This window comes from Tursiops truncatus, chromosome 1, assembly GCF_011762595.2.
Source record: "Tursiops truncatus isolate mTurTru1 chromosome 1, mTurTru1.mat.Y, whole genome shotgun sequence".
NCBI lineage: Eukaryota > Metazoa > Chordata > Mammalia > Artiodactyla > Delphinidae > Tursiops > Tursiops truncatus.
In genome coordinates, this window is record NC_047034.1 from 44849278 (window position 1) to 44866817 (window position 17540).

The window sequence follows — 17540 nt, forward strand, 5'->3', positions numbered from 1 at the left end:
ACGAACAGTTTACCCTTGAACAGCATGGGTTTGAACCACATAGGTCCACTTATATTTTCAATAAATATGTACTACAGTACTACATGATCCCTGGTTGGTTGAATGTGCAGATGCTGACCGCAGATACAGAGGGCTGACATTAAAGTTATACATGAAAGTGGCCCTGTTACCCTGGAGAGCTGAAGGGGTCTGGAGATCCTGTGATGGTGCTCTGGGCCGGAGATCTAAACAATCTAAACATTAAATAGTACAGCTGCCTCAGATCCCTGGGAATTTCAGAATGACTGACACTTCTGAAGCTGTTCCAAATTTTGAAGAGATGTTTGTCAGTAGATTCACAGATGACAAAAAGTACCAGGAATACCTGAAACGCCCTCCTGAGTCCCCTCCAATTGTTGAGGAATGGAATAGCAGAGCTGGTGGGAACCAAAGAAAGAGAGGCAATCGGTTGCAAGATAACAGACAGTTCAGAGGTAGGGATAGCAGACGGGGGTGGCCAAGCGACAATCGATCCAATCAGTGGCATGGACGATCCTGGGGTAACAATTACCCGCAGCACAGACAAGAACCTTACTACCCCCATCAATATGGACACTATGGTCACAACCAACGGCCTCCCTATGGCTACTACTGATAGAGATGTCAGCAGTTTTTAGTAAAACCATTTACTCTGTTAATATGACAGAAGTTTATGTTGTGTTTTCTGTTGGTCATAGTTTTACATCTGATTGTAGAGAGTGGACTGACTTTTTGGAACTTGAGACATTTTTAAAATTAGATCTTACTGGAGAGATATGATGGCTGCTGGAAATATCAATAAATACTCCCCTAAAAAGGTTGTGGATTATATCGCTTGACTTCTACCTCAGATTCTTCTTTATTTCATGAGTTAATAGTGCTTTGAATGTTGTGAATTTTTTCCTTGTTTGACTTTCAGGAGTTCTTTGTTTTACACAGAAATAAAGATTTTACATAGAAAATGCTTGCTTTTACTTTGTAAGGTAAGTAAGTATCCCTATACTCAGATGTGCTCATTCCTAATATTTTACAGAAGTAGTACAATCAACTCCTAAATGCACAACTGTGCTTACTTGTGACATAGTAGTAGTTGAAAGGAAAACAGTTGTAGTATATTTCGTTTGGCTTTTGTTATTATGTGACTGTGGTACTTTGTAATTACTCTGTAGGTATGAATCTTCTTCACAATCGTTCTGGTCTCTTTTTAGAGGGATATCAAGAATAAAGCTGTAAAATCAGGAAGGAATCATTCTCAGTTTCAATGTCTTGATCTAGTGGTAGGCGGGATTAAGGCACACAATAATTTTATACAAACTCTAAGGTTTTTTGCTAACTTAAACATATCAGGTCAAAATTCATGCATTATACAAAAGTTTAACTCTGAAATGTTCCCTTCCTTTTCAATCATATGTAAATAATGCTGCATTTTGTAGTTACTTTTACGGTATTTAATGTGGGTTGATTTTACAATGTTATGTTCACCTCCAAATGTGCACCTTTGCTGCTGCCTCTTCTGTAAATCCAGTGATGCTGTAACTTCCTTTCAGAGTGATCACTGTATTTCACATCATTTTAATGGCCATTATAATGGTTTTACTCAAATAAAATACTTGTAAGTAACAAAAAAAAAAGTTATACATGAATTTTCAGCTGCACGGAGGGTTGGCACTCCTAACCACCACATTGTTCAAGGGTCAACTGTATACATATTGTAAATATCTAAATGAGGAATGAGATGTGTGTCTGTGCACATATATCCTCCAGGATTAAAAGTCATCTGTAATGATTGGAGAATCTATCCCTGATAGTTTGAAATGGCAAATGCTTTACCAATAGCATTAGAAGTATTTGAACTCTGTATTGCTTATCTGGGCAGTTATGGCAGAGATCCTGTTTTCTCAGTAAGCCATAGTTCTTGAGAGAAAGGGCTTCCCAGCAGTCAAATGATCTTTTGAGTCCAGGCTACAGACCCTGGAGCAGTGGTGGTGTCTTAAGGAGGATGCTGGTTGGGACACCTTATCCAGAAACCTGCATGGCATTTGGTTATAAGCTGTCGAGTTCCTTCAGGGCACTCTGGACGCTGAATTCTCTGTGCCTGGAACGTGTGAGCCATAATAACAGGCAGCTGGAGTTGGAAAGAGTCTCCCCCAGAATTCCACCCTTTCCTTGCTCCCATTTACAACACCAGACTTCCTTCGGGCTTCAGCCCAGCTTCTTCTGTGGCTGCTGTTTCTTGCCTTTGCTTTCTTTGTTAAGGCTGAATGTTCAAGCCTATGTCCACCCTTTGGTCCCATGAGCACTGACTCTTGCTCTGAGCCAGCTCCATCTCTGGATGGAACTCTACCCTGGCCTTGCCTTTGTTCCCAGCTCCTCCCTATACTATTCCCAGTACCCAATCCCCCACCAACCCCACATCCTACTTATTCCTTCCTTAGGCCTTGGGCTCATGCCTGCCTACATCTGATGTGAGCTCCAACTCTTGTCCAGCTATCTGTGCTGGCTCACCTCCCCCCCTTGCTGTGACAGCCAGAGAGTCACCAAGTCCCAAGCTGAGGCCCCAGCAGAACTAAGGAACCATTCCCCTTTCAAAATATTTCTTTCAGAAATATGTAGGGAAGTCCCAACAGCCTTGCCAGAGCCAACGAGAATTCATATCTCGATCGCAAGCTCTAAATCCTGTTCTCCATCTCACAGTGTAGACACACTCAGGGCACAGTGAAAGGAAGTACTTTCCTTGGAAGCCAAGAGACTGACCTTGCATCCCCAATCTCAACCACTAATCCTAGGAGCCATAATGTCTTCAAATTTTTAATTGTACAGATTCACAATGAATGGAGAAGTTGTGACAGTTACACTTAAGTGTCAAATGTGTTGTATTTCCCTTACTAGAACTATTGAAGATTGAGCTAGGAATATCTGATTACAATTTAATAAACAAAGCTAGTTTCCAAAAACTTAGTTCTACTGGAACTAAAGCACAAGTTAAAAAAAAAAAAAAAGAGTGTATTTTGTCTTGCAACAGCAGACAATGCCAGGAAAGTTTGGAGATTTTTTTCCCTTCATCATAAAATTAATAAAAAATTTGAAACAAAAGAACATTTTAAAACTATTCCACTGCAATACATCAGTATTTCACGTATTTTCTTCATCTTTATGCTATATCTTTCTTATAACATAAATCATAAGTATTTGATATACTGTATACCCAAATGTGTATCTGTTTATTACTGGCATGCTTTTATAATGCTACATAGTCTTTATAATCATTATTTTAACGGTTGCATAATATTCCACAGACAGACCAAACTGTTTAACCCAAACATTTAGGTAATAAATTGGATATATAGGTTGTTTCTATTTTTTCCTGTTTTTAAAATTACTGCTGCTAATGTAATATAGATAAAGTACATATAATCATCCCTGCCCCCAATTTTTGGCACAGAACTCCTAAAACCCTTGTAATTTCCTAAGTGACATGAGCACTAAAAGAATCTCGGTGTTCCAATATTTGGTCTTTGACCCTGATTCCTGACACGAAGCTCCTAATTGCCTGGAATTTCCCGGGTGACGGGAGTGTTTTTGTTCTAATGAGATGACTCTTGGTGGGTTCCTGGATGGCTTCAGAATGGGGACTGATCACCAGAAAGACCAAGCCATGATTAGAAGCTTGGAACTTTCAGCCCCACCCCCTCTCCAGATAATGGAGAGGGACTGGAGATAGAGTTAATGATCTATCACGCTTAGGTGATGAAGCCTCGATAAAAATCCCCAAAGTGTGGAGTTCAGAGAACTTCTGGGTGAATACATCTACATGTTGGGAGGGTGGCACACCTCAACTCCATGGGGACAGAGCATCCTGGCCTCCGAACCCTTCCAAACCCTGTCCTATGTATCTCTTCATCTGGCTGCTCACTCATATCCTGTATTATATCCTTTAAAATAAACCAGTAAACATGTTTCCCTGAGTTCTGTGAGCCATGCTAAGTAAACTATCAAACCCAAGAGAAGAGGGTTGTGGAAACCCTGATTTATAGCTAATTGATGAAAAGTATGCATGACAGCCTGGGACTTGCGATTGGCATCTGAAGTTGGGGGCAGTCTTGGGGGCCTGAGTCTTTAACTTGTGGGATCGGACACTAACTCCAGGCAAATAGAGTCAGAATTAAAGGGAATCTTAGGCAATCCAGTTGGTGTCATGGAGAATTACCTGATGTGTGGAAAACCCACACACCCGGTGTCAGAAGTGAAGTATTGTGCACATGGTAGCAGTGTGAGGGTAAAGGGGAAACACAGAAGTGTTCTTTCCAACTCCGCCAGTAATAACTTTGTGCCATTTTTCAACATTTAGAATACTGTCTTAGACTAAAGTCCCAGAAATGGATTAATAATAAAGGGTATAAAAGAGGGTATACATACTTTTATCGTTCTTGATCTAGATTGCTAAATTTCTTTCAAAGTAAATTTTAACCAAGTTGTAGGAAAAGTTTTGATTTTACTCAGCTCTTGCCAAAATTAAACATTGCCGTTTTAAAATTATTTTTTATTCAATTAACTAATTTTAAATTTTAACTTAGCTTTCTTTGATTTGTACAGAGAATTAAAAAATCCATATTTACTTATTTTTCTATGAAGTACCTTGAGCTTCTTGGGTACAGAAACTATATCTTTTGGTTCTTCATATTCCTCGTATAATATAGTAGAAAGGGAGCAAGATTTGGATCCTGAAGGCCTGGGTTCAAGTACCTGTTTTGCTACTTGTTTTGTGACCTTGGACAACTTATCCCCTCAGAGTCTCAGTTCTCTACTGTAAAACCGGATAACCACGTTCTACTTCATGGGGATTCCACATAAAATGACTGGTATATTCCAGGAGTCGAATATATATCGGTTCTTCCTACGCATTATACATAAGGAGCTCTATACATTTTGTTGAATAAATAAGCGCATGCCCTTCTCACTTAATGGCTGAATTGTTAGTCTTGTCAATTTGAGTACATTTTACACTATTTACTGAATATATTTTACTTACTAACATTTTAAGGAGTGTCATTACTTTGATCTACAAACATCTGGGTTCCGTTTTATGAGGTCAAATCTCTTTTTGTGCTTTCTTACATTAGGGTGGATATTTGATGCAACAAACATGTGAGGCAAAGTCACCATAAGAAGCAAACACACAAATGTATATGTCCAATTACGTGTTACCTGCACCTCCCAAGGATATTGCCATTGTTGGAAAGCTCTTTGAAAAGTCTTTACTGGAATTTCTGCCAATTACTACCTTCAGTGAGAGTATATGTATATACAACCAAAAGGTATTTGGAATATGTACCTAGGGGCTCAGATGGGTATCAACAGGAAGAATTCCAATTTGGATTAAAAAAAAAAAAAGTGTTGCCACCATTATAAAATGAGTTTCTTTTGTGTGATTCATAAAGTGGGGTCTGGAAGCAATTCTAAAAGAAGAAGTGAAGAACAGCAAAGAATTTCAGTTAACAACATGCTTTGTACGAATTAACACTGTGGCCACCAAAAAACCAGCTAAGGCCGTATTAGCTCACATTAATGTGAGTATAATTCCTAGAAGCGAGAAACTGATAGCCACTCTCCTCTAGCTTGTCTAACCTTGAACAGCAGGGTTCAGCTCTGTGCAGAGCTCATCAAAGAGAACGGTAAACAAATAAGACTGTGTTCAGCTGTGTACAAGCAAGACAGTAAAGGGACTCAAAAGTCATGCCACTGGATAAGAGAGGAGCAGAGAGAGGCAAATGATAGTAATACTGAGATATTTTAAAGACTGTCACGTGGAAGGGAGATTTGATTTCTCCCCTGTGACTCCAGGAAGCTAAATCTGAGCGATGGGTAGAAGACATCAGATTTAGATTTCAGACCAATGTAAATCAGTTTTCCAAAGATGCTTTATAAGTTATGAGTGCCCCATCAATATCACCCATTAGAGGTATTCAAGTACATTCAATAGGCATTCAAATATTGAAATCGCTTCTACTAACAAGTGTCTCCTTCCACTGGCTAACATAGGTTAAATCAGTCCTTCTCAAACCAGAGTAAGTAACAGAATCCTCTGGATGGCTTGTTAAAACACAGATTCTGGACCTGACCTCAGGGTTTGATTCAGTAGATCTACAAAGAGACTTGAGAATTTGCATTTTTAACAAGTTCTCACTTGATGCTGCTGGTCAGGGGAATCACATTGAGAACTACTGGCTTAAACAAACACTTGGATATCTCAGAAATTCTAGTCTGAAATGAGGGCTTGGACTAGGTGACTTTTCTTTCAGTCCTACAGCAATTATAAGACATTCAATATTAATTCATGTGACATAAATTATAAGAGCAGTAGTAAAGGAGAATAAATACATTGAAGAGGGAAGACTTAAGCCAAAGCTTGAAGGAAAAGTACAGCAGGAGAGGGATAAAGGAGGAGGAAGAATGTTCTAAGCAAGAACCACCTGAGCAAACGTAAAAGCGTTTAAGTTAGTATAGTGAGATAAATTTTTGTATATTAACTGATTATTTTTCCCCCAGTGTTTCATTCCCTCCACTCTCTTCATCTTTTCCCCCATACAGTCAGCAGGGCTGCTCTATGTGCCTTGCCTTGGGAAAGGTATGTAGCAACAAAGAGAAAGGAGTTTCCTTCTGGTTTTTTGACTTTCAAAAGTTCAGGCTCTTCTCTATTTACAATAGCCAGGACATGGAAGCAACCTAAGGGTCCATTGACAGATGAATGGATAAAGAAGCTGTGGTACATATATACAAATGGAATATTACTCAGCCATAAAAAGAAACAAAATTGAGTTATTTGTAGTGAGATGGATGGACCTAGATAGAGTCTGTCATACAAAGTGAAGTAAGTCAGAAAGAGAGAAACGAATACCATATGCTAACACATATATATGGAATCTAGAAAAAAAAAAAAGATTCTGAAGAACCTAGGGGCAGGGCAGGAATAAAGATGCAGACCTACTAGAGAATGGACTTGAGGACACAGGGAGGGGGAAGGGTAAGCTGGGACGAAGTGAGAAAGTGGCATGGACATATATACACTACCAAATGTAAAATAGATCGCTAGTGGGAAGCAGCCACATAGCACAGGGAGATCAGCTCAGTGCTTTGTGACCACCTAGAGGGGTGGGATAGGGAGGGTGGGAGGGAGACGCAAGAGGGATGAGATATTGGGATGTATGTGTATGTATGGCTGATTCACTTTGTTATAAAGCAGAAACTAACACACCATTGTAGAGCAATTATACTCCAATAAAGATGTTTAAAAAAAAAAAAAAGTTCAAGCTCTTAATAGAGAAGGGACTAAGCCAGGGAGAAAAGAACTGGAATGACTGAGAGCAAATTGTCTCCACCGTAGATCCAGAAAATTATTCTCTGGGCTCAGAGGAGGGAGGGAGATAAAGAAATACTGGTCCAAGGACTCCAAGGAAATATAGGCTCCCTACTTGATACCTTGGCTAACCTTAAGTCCCTGGGATTTTTATAGAGGAAAACTATGATTTTTTTTTTTTTTTTTCGGTACGCGGGCCTCTCACTGTTGTGGCCTCTCCCGTTGTGGAGCACAGGCTCTGGACGCGCAGGCTCAGTGGCCATGGCTCACGGGCCCAGCCGCTCCGCGGCATGTGGGATTTTCCCGGACCAGGGCACGAACCCGCATCCCCTGCATTGGCAGGCGGACTGTCAACCACTGCGCCACCAGGGAAACCCAGAAAACTATGATTTTAATGAAAATGAGTTTTCATAGCCCTTCAGAAAAATGGCTTGAAATGGAAGTCAAGCTGTTAGAAAAACAGTCACATTATTTGCAGACCTCGTGCCCTGAGATAAACACCTGCCACAAGACGGTGTTTGGGATGAAGAGGAGGCTAGCCGGCTTGGGGAGAATACGTTGGAAAGAGAATGAGAAATTAGGCTGGGTGAGCAAGGTGAGACCAGAATATAGTGGACTTTGAATGATGGAGAGGAGCTTCGATTTAAAGCAATGAGTTAAGCTCCTGTGCTTAACTGTTTGGCCTCTAGGGTCACCGTGAAGCCTGCTCAGATTCCTCGTACCCCATCCTCAAACTTCTTTTCCACAACTCAAGGAGAAGCCGGCACTTTTAGCATTCCTCACTTGGACACTAACAAACCATCCTCAGAAAGACTCTTTGCTGAAATTACTGAGAGGTCTCATCCCTTTAACACTCAAGGACTAGCCTTTCATTTGACATCTGGTGATACTTACCTGATGTGTTTCAGAATTATTTCAGTCAACTATTACCTAGTCATATTCATAAAAGTGTTATAAATGAACCTATATATTTTTAAGTGGCTGATCTTGTTTTGGTTAATGATAGATGAATTTTATAGATGGGTGATCTCACTGGAAATAAATGAATCTTATCTTTGAACGAAAAACATGTATTATTTTTATATCTTCAAGGGAGTTCTCCCAGTCATCAACTGGGTAATTCTCTAAACTGTCCCAAGGATTTATCTGGCTATTGTGTGAAAAAAATTCAGTTCTTTGAACTTAATCTTCCACATGTACATACAAATGCAAGTGCTTAAACTCAACAACAGAAAGTCAAGCAATCTGATTTAAAAATGGCCAAGGACTTGAATAGAAAGAAGAGATTCAAATGCCCAATAAGTGCATGGGAAGATGCTCTACATCATTAATCATTAGGGAAATGCAAATTAAAACCACATTGAGATACCACCTTACGCCCATTAAGACAGCTACTATCCAAAAAATAGAAAATAGCGAGCGTTGGCAAGGATGTAGAGAAACTGGAACTCAATGTGCTCTTAGTGAGAACGTAAAATGGTGCAGCCAGTACAGGAAACAGCACAGCAGTTCATCAAAAAATTGGAAGTAGAATTACCATATCATCCAGAAATTCCACTTTTGAGTATATATTCAAAACAATTGAAATCAGTGACTTGAATAGGTTTTTGTACACCCATGTTTATAGCAGTATTATTCACAACAGCCAAAGGGTGAAAGTAACTCAGGTGTTTATCAACAGATGAATGAATAAGCAAAAGGTAGTACATACAATGGAATAGTATTCAGTCTTAAAAAGGAGGGAAATTCTGACACATACTACCACACAGATGAACCTTAAGACCATAATGCTAAGTAAAATATTCCTGTCACAAAAGGACAAATATGTATGATTTCACTCATATGAATTACCTAGAGTAGTCAAATTCATTGAGACAGAAAGTAGAACGGTGATTGCCAGGGGCTGAGGAGAGGATGAAAACTTCTGGATGATAGTGATGGTTGCACAATAATGCGAAGGTATTTTATGCCACTGAACTGTACACCTAAAAATGGTTAAGGTGTTAAAACACACGCCCACATTTTAATTGGCAGTTGTGTTGTTAGTGAGGTTGCATATTCTTGTAATATGCATTTTGACTTTAGGGTGGTTAGTTCTTTTGCTCATTTTTTAATTGAAATTGCCACCATTTTGTTATGAATTTTCAAGATGCAATTATATAATAAAGATAAAACCCATTATCATATAAAAAGAGTAAGTCCTTAATTTAGATGTTGTTGTAGGCAGAAAGATTACTAAAGGAATAGCAGACATTTACCAAAGGACTGCATTCTGAAATGTTAAATGGATTTTACCAAAAGTCAAAACTTAGAAGTTTAAAATCAGAGATCCTCAGTTTAAAAATCAGAAATCATCTTTCTTGCCTTGATATAATTTGGCACCATTTTATAAAGTGCTGGTTGACCTTGAAAGTGCTGCATTTTATATTTTTTCTAGCAATGATAAAACAACATTAATAGATTAGCTATACCACTGCTGCAGATGTATAACAGTGGCTTGTTTTATAGGATGTTGGATGAGGTGACCTCCATCTCACTACTCCGATCGTATAACTAGTATCCACTTCGTAAAATTGACTTTATCTTATCTTTGCCTTCCCCTCTATGTATAAAACATTTATTTATTTGGTTTCCTAAAAGGAAGTTAAAAACATTATTCTGAGAATTGGCACTTGCTACCCACTCACCTGGCAATTGTAAGGAGGGAGAGAAGCTGAGGGAGAGAGAGAGAGGGAGGGTCCGAGGGAGGCAACCTTAACAAGAGTTAAACAGGATAGATACAAATCTGAGAAGATCCATTTCTACAATTTTGGATTAAATTTTAAACTTTTTAAAGAATATAAAACATTTATATGGGAGCTAGAAATTAGGGTCTGTGCAGTAAGAGGGTAAAGAGGTTCAGAGTTGGCAATGTAACATAAAGCCCAGAAAAACAGTGGCCTTTCCATGTTCCTGAAATAAATTGCAAGCCAAACCAGAATCTTGACTAGGTACTTTGAGCCAAGTAAAGCATCGGAGTGTACTCAGTGTCCTGCATCTCATGTGTACCTCTGACAGGGCCAGGACACACTGCTTTCCCCAGAATGATCTGAGATTCATAGGAACGACACATGCAACCTTCTGTCAACAAATAGAGCCATGAAAATAGCTTGGCCTCTATGTCCACTGGCCCACGTCCTCGAAAAAGTCAACATGGAACAGAAAGCAAACAAGCAGTATGCCCAAAAAATTAAACAACAGGCTTTTGACACATTTTATGACTTTCCATATTCTGCATGTTTATGAGAGGAATCTGTGCTTGTTCATAAAGTGATAATTCATTGTTTTCCAACAATAAAAGATCATTTTTAAAACATGCTCATTTAATTGAACATTGACAATCTTTAAAATATGTAATGATATGGAAAGAGTTTTGATATACTGTCAAGTGCAAAAGAACTGTTACAAACCAATGGAAATTGTTAATTGTATCTTTTTGAAAAGGTGAAACCATGACTCTCATAAGATATAAAATATACACTTGTCAAAGATTTTTATTTAACTCATTATTATAAAATGAGGGAACTAGGCAAGTGTTTCAACCAATTCAAAGGAGAAATTAGAGAACCACAAATTTACATAGGGTGAATGAACATGGAGATAAATTTACAAATGGACACAAAACTGGCTTTTTCCTAGTGATGAGTAGTGGGAATGGTCTCTCTACTGTACAAAACTCATTTGCAAGTCTATAGACAAGAATTATTTGCATTTGTAATAATTTGTCAGTTATCTTAAAAACTATAGACTTGAAAAATATCCTAATCAAAGACAAAGATTCATATAACACTGTTGCTCAATACTTTTTTTTCATTGTTATCTTCCTAAGGAGACTTTTTACACATTTTTACCTAACTCTCTCCTCCCCCAAATTAAATATTAAAAAATAAGATTTTGTTGGGTAGAGTTGAACTTTGGAGAACCACAAATATTGTAAGAGCTGGGGTTTTTTTTCCCACCCCTAAAGAACCAATATTTTCCCCCTTTGGGGCAATTAATATCCATGCTCTATAGGACAGACAATCCCCAGAGGCTCCAAGATTTGAAAGGATATCTAGTCATCTCTTTATGATGTCATTTTTAAAAACCACCATATACATACATATATATATGTTATATGTTACATATACATTATTATACATATTACATATATACGGGCTTAAAGAATAGTGTATACGGAGGTCAGCAAACTATCGCCTCCAGGCCAAATCCAACCAGCCTGTTTCTGCAAATAAAGTTTTATAGGAACACAGTTACAAACACTGTCTATGGATTTTCTTGTCTTCTATTGCCTACCTCTGCTTTCACGCCACAACAGCAAAGTTGAGTGGTTGGGATAGAGAATGCAAGGTCCAATGTGCCTCAAATATTTACTATTTGTTTATACAACAAGTTTGCCACCCTTTCGTTCACACTTAAACTGTTGATAGTAATTATCTCTGCTTCATGGGATAATAAATGATTTTTCTTTCAAAGAAATCTGTATTTCCTACAAACGTTTTACTTACTGATACGACAAAACTTTTTAAAATTATTACATGTCAATTGTGTATAAAGCACTTGAATAGAAGTATAAGGCATGGTTCCCACCTTTTACAAAGCTTCTAATCTAATGTTGTTGAAGTAAATTGGTGGGCTTGCTATAGGAGAGTTGTTGCATACTTCTACTGAAATAAGCTAAAAATAGAAGTAGGTAGGGCCAGCTAGAGGGAAAAAAGGTAATATTAGTAAACATGAGCTGGGTCAATGTAAATTTTTAGGTTAAGTTTTGGCCTTCAGAGCCTTAATTATTAACAGCAAAGCAGATTTAATAGCCCACTGTGACTGGAGTATTTACCTCAAATTATTATAAAAATAAACATAAAAAATATGCTTGCTATAAATATCTAGAGAATATTATCTCTCCATTCCGATTTCAGAATCACTGAAGTCATGAAATACAAAGTTATCTTTAAAGCCACTCTGAGAAGGTATGTAGTATTTCAGGACTTAAGCTGCCCTGATTCACATCCATCTCTAATCTTTTCCTATCCAAGTTTTCAGATATTGTAACTTATCAGAGCACCTCAAGGTAATATGTGCCATTCCATTCAGTTCATTCTTTGCAGGTTCCAGAAAAAGGGGTCTCTTTAATACCTGAATGATATCTTAGTTCCCTTAGAATCTGTTCTTTGTAATATAGGACTCCTGAATACATAAAACCATTAAGACCCCCCAGAATGATTTTTTCTCACTGCTCAATTTGAAGAATTTGAGAACAGGGCTGCTCCAATCCAGTATGCTCCCAGAGTAAGAATTTTACCTTTTGGTAAGATAAATAGGTAGATAAGTTAATGAGTCTTTTGGGGGGAAATAATTTTTTTGGTTTCAAATTCTCCAGGAAGTAACTCTAAGATCATTAATATTAAAGCCAAATCAATTCAACAATCATTTGAACACCTAACGTAGCAGCCTTTCCCAATCAAGTTGTCATGATACACTAATGTGTTCCAATGAATTGTGAGGTGTGTTTCCAGTAATCTATCACTAGTAAAGGTTAAAGTACTGAAGTTTGCAAATTATTTACTTTTTTTTTCCCCAGAAATTAAAATGGATGCAAGGTGATCTTGATAACAACCACTCTCATTCACCTGCCTTCTAATATGTGTTACTGATGAGCAGGAAAGAAGACATTGAGGCCAGTGACACAGACACTCTTATTGGAAGTGTCCGGCATGTGAATGATGTCTGTCATTTGTACCACGGAGTAAAAATGGGACTTAAACTTGTAGCCCAAAGGAGAGCATCAATGGGGGAAAAGAAAAAATGGGGGAAGGAGGAAGACCGAAGGCGGTGGAAAAGGAAAAGAGAAACAATTTGAAGAATAAGAAAGAAGGAGGAGAGCTCAGAAGAAACAAAGAATAATCAAAAAACAGGAGAGAGTGGCTTCATGGAAACCAAGAGGGCAAAGTGTTGAAAAGGGGGGTGTGGTGGGCAGTGTCAACTGCTGCTGAGAAATTAAGTTACCCTGGTGACGTGAGCCGATTAAATGTCCCTGAAAACCTCGGTAAAAGCAGAGGGCTGACATTAAACACTGAATTGAAGAAAGAGTTAAAGGAGAGGAAACAGAAGGACATCTAGACTCTACTCATTGATGCTTGGCCCTGCTGGGAGAGAGAAAGATAGGTTGGTAGTTAGAGAGGGCCCTGGGTCAAGGCAGGCACTTCTAAGGACTGGAGAGACATGAACATGTGTATGGGCTCCAAACATAATGAGGAAGAGGTTGAAAATGTCAGAGACAGAGAGAGAGAGGAAATAACCCATAGAACAAGGTTCTGTTCCCAGAAAGGACAGAGCGGGTAGGATCGTGAGTAAGGATTGGTCTTGAGCAGGAAGAGGCAATCTCTTCCTCATAAGCTGGAGGAGAGGATGTAAGCGTGCATACATGTGGAGGTCAGCTTGCTGCGGACAGAAAGCCAAAGGGATTCACATCCAGCTTTCCCAGCCCTGCTTTCTCATTATAGGAGGGTCATGACCATCAGCTGAGAGGGAAGGGGTCAGGGTGCAACACGATGGCTGTTGTAGAAAGTGGGGGAGGACGATGAACAGAAACGGGTAAAATCATTGCTCAGGGGAGCCTGAGGCTGAGAGGGGAGAGCCTGAAAGAAAAGAGGGTCACAGGCACAACCTTAGGGAATGTACACATTTTCCAGAAGAAAGGAAAGAGGAACCAGCAAAGACCTCAGAGAGGGCCTGGCCATAGAATTGGGAAGAAAACGGCATTGCCACAGAAGCCATGGTGAGGAACACTTAAAAGCCTAGACAGAGAAAACATGGAGTTGATCAACAGAATGCAAAACTACAGAGAGCTTTGGATGAGAAATACAGAGAAAAATCCACTGGATTTGGCACTAAGAAAGTCATTCACAACTAAAAGCTTTCTATAATGGTAAAGATTAAATAGACTTAATGGAGTAGTAGTAGGGAGTTGAAGACAGTCATGGGAATATTTTTTTACCTTTTCAAGAATTTTAGAAATTAATCAACTGTGAGATGGGGGTTACAGTTTGAGGAGAATGGTAGTGTTGGTGTATTTTTTATGTGAGAGAAAACCGAACATATATGTGTATGTCTGTGTGTATATATGTTTGTGTGTGTGTGTAAGCGTGTGTGTTGGGTGTCACTGTAGCTCAACAACTCAGCTATCTGATATATAGGGTTATTGCAGGAATGAAATGAAAGCACTGTTTGAGCTGAAAAGTACCATATTAATATTTGGTACTATTTTCATCATACACAAATTCTCATTTTTTGAATGTAAGAAAGATCGTTCTTATATTTCCTGGTATTCAAAAGTCCACTAGTGTTTTATATGAATGCAGTAATAAATCAATAAACTGTATCTTCAGGGTCTCTCCTTGTAGCCACTAAAATTCTTGACAGCTCTGAAAGATGAAATCCCCAGACAAACTGAAAATAACAGTTGGCATCTCAGAAGCTGAACAGAGAAAAATGGGAAAATTACGTTAAACTGATTTCTGTGGTCCTTATACATCTGCAGATTATAGGGACAAAATACTGACTTTGGGGATTAGCTTGACTTTCTGCCTTAAGATCCGTTGTTAATTTAGTGAAACACATATTTCTGCTGGGCAAGACCAAGGTAAGGCTTAGGTCAAGTTATAAACCCAAGCCTTTTATCACACTCTGACAGCAGGAAAAATCACGTCTGGAAAATGTCATTATCAGGAAAAAACAGTGTGTTTTGCTTTGGGCTCTTTGACTTGAGGTTTTCTTCACGTTTTAAAAACCACTAAGGAGCTAAAAGGTTTGTAGCTCATAGCCAGTAAAGTAATTAAGTTGTAGATAGGCCCCAAATTTTTAAATCCTTTAATTAGTAGGATTGCATTACATTCTATGATTTTGTCTCAGTATTTTTGTAAGAGCAGATTCTAAAACTCTTGATATGAAATCAGTGGGCCTTTGTAACAGGGAGATCTTCCTGTTTTGCTGTCATTTTAAATATTTGAGAGCAAGTCGTTGACCCTATCCGAATCTCAGTTTCTTCATATACAAAAGGTAAATAATAAGAATTATAAGTCTGAATATTCATACCCTTTTTGGGCACAATAGGCAACGGACGTTTCACCCTCATCTTCACAGAGCTTTGTACGTTCAAAAAGCAATATTACTAAAATAGCATTTCCATCTCTTAAGCACTGAAAAACCTTGGCACTTTCGCTGTGGATCTGAAACAGAGAATCTGTGGAAAAGCTGTAATGACAACCCAGGCCATGGAAAGGTGAGACGGGATACACAAAGACTCTTTAATGTTGGTCACTTTAGGTGAAGGAGGGGACAAGGTAGCAGTTGGCAGATTTGAACATTATTTTAATGCGTATGTCATCACCCTGAAATGTGTTGTATTTTGTAAGTGTCGGAAGGGTTTTTCTAAATATTTAAAAATAAATTGAAATAGTCTATATCTCTTTACTCTTTTGAGTACAAGTTAATATAGCTAGTTAAGTATACATTTTAGGAAGCATAAATGAAGATAACTTTATATAAACCCATATTAGTGTAAGTGAGGCAGCTTCAAATTGGAAAACTTTTATAAAACTATCAAATGTAGTACTTGGCTATCACACATTTCTTCACATCTAGTGAATTTCCTGGGCTGTCACCAAGAAGTCTAGTCTGAGTGAAAAGATGCTTAGTAAGGCACAAGAACAATCTTTCATGCCAGTCTTACATAAAAATCGCATTGGCAGCAAATCTTCCAAGGCTTCCTTGTCATATGCTTCTATCTGCTAAAGACATGAATAGTGCAGTGAACTGCTGGATGAGGAGTGAGTCACGGGTAAGACCTGCCACCCGCGTTATCCTCAAGGTAAGTGCATGTCATGAGACAAGGCCACAGAGGCCTAAAATAGTCTGAGCCTGTCACTTGGTACCCAAAATAATTACTCAAGAAATAGCTCTCTCTAAAGGGACAAATTACCCCATCAGCATAAAATGACACTGTCATGAGATTATCAGATAATGCCTTTTTTTTTTAATTTCCTGGTGATCACCCTGACATGAAAAGTATAAATTAAAATTACATCAGCTAACGGAAGCCAAGAATTGTTTTCTAAAATCTCTTCTCAGTTCTAGTCTAGGTTTGAAGTCACCCTCTCAGAAGGAGGCAGGAGCTGGTCAAGAGAATCCAGGGTAAACTGAAAAACAAATACCTTAGAAAGACCAGACAGACTGCAGGCTCCCTGTGGGGAGAGGCCAGGAGAAGCAGGTCCACAGTCCACTTGCACGCCTCGTGCACGTGCCCGCTGGAGATGTGTCCAGTCACAGGGCACGTGACAGGGACGACAGAATGCCAAACTTTAAACATTGGTCAGGATCGGCCAAAGCTGAAGTTTGTCAGGTGTATACGTTTCCTGGAGCTGTCATAACAAATTACAACAAACTGGGTGGCCTAAACAGCAGAGATGTATTGCCTCACTGCTCTGGGAGCTCGAAGTCTGAAATTAAGGTGTCAGTAGGGTTGGTTCCTTCTGGAGGCTCTGAGAGAGAATCTGTTCTAGGCCTCTCTACTAGCTTCTGGAGGTGACCAGCAACGCTTGGTCCTCCTTGGATTGCAGCTGCCTCACTCCAATCCCTGCTCCCACTGTCATGTGATGTTCTCTCCCTGTCTGTGTCCAAGTCCAAGTTTCCCTCTTCTTACGAGGACACCAGGCACTGAATGAGCTTCCACCCCAACCCTGTATGACCTCATCTTAACTTGGCTACATCTGAAAAAACACTATTTCTAATTAAGATTACATTCACATGTACCTGGGGACTTGAACATATATTCTGGGGGACATGACTCAACCCACAGCACCAGGTCTTTCAGAAGCACCCTTGCCATCTATCACCAGTAAGATCTGGGACTTTGTGGCACAATGTGAGCAAAACATAAAATGTTAAAGCTCAAAGCAACCTCAGAAACCACCAGACTGGACCATCTGATTTTATAGATGATTAACAGATCTTTCTAAGGCAGCAATTTGCAACCAACCAACTGCAGTTTTGAGGCCCAGGGTACAATCAGTTGTGAATGAGGGGCCAGTAAACTTTTTAATAAAAAGTACTAAACAGTGAAGAGGATTTG

General features: G+C 39.0%; 1 protein-coding gene across 1 annotated transcript; it reads left to right on the forward strand.

Moving 5' to 3' along the window:
• Positions 1–280: 280 nt before the first annotated feature.
• On the forward strand, positions 281–634 carry LOC101334530 (RNA guanine-N7 methyltransferase-activating subunit-like protein). The gene has a single exon (XM_033847719.1). The coding sequence runs from the start codon at positions 281–283 to the stop codon at positions 632–634; it is 354 nt and encodes a 117-aa protein (XP_033703610.1).
• Positions 635–17540: the final 16906 nt, after the last annotated feature.

Excerpts from the sequence above, each read along its gene's own strand:
- LOC101334530 (XM_033847719.1), top strand. The coding sequence starts at position 281 with ATGACTGACACTTCTGAAGCTGTTCCAAATTTTGAAGAGATGTTTGTC.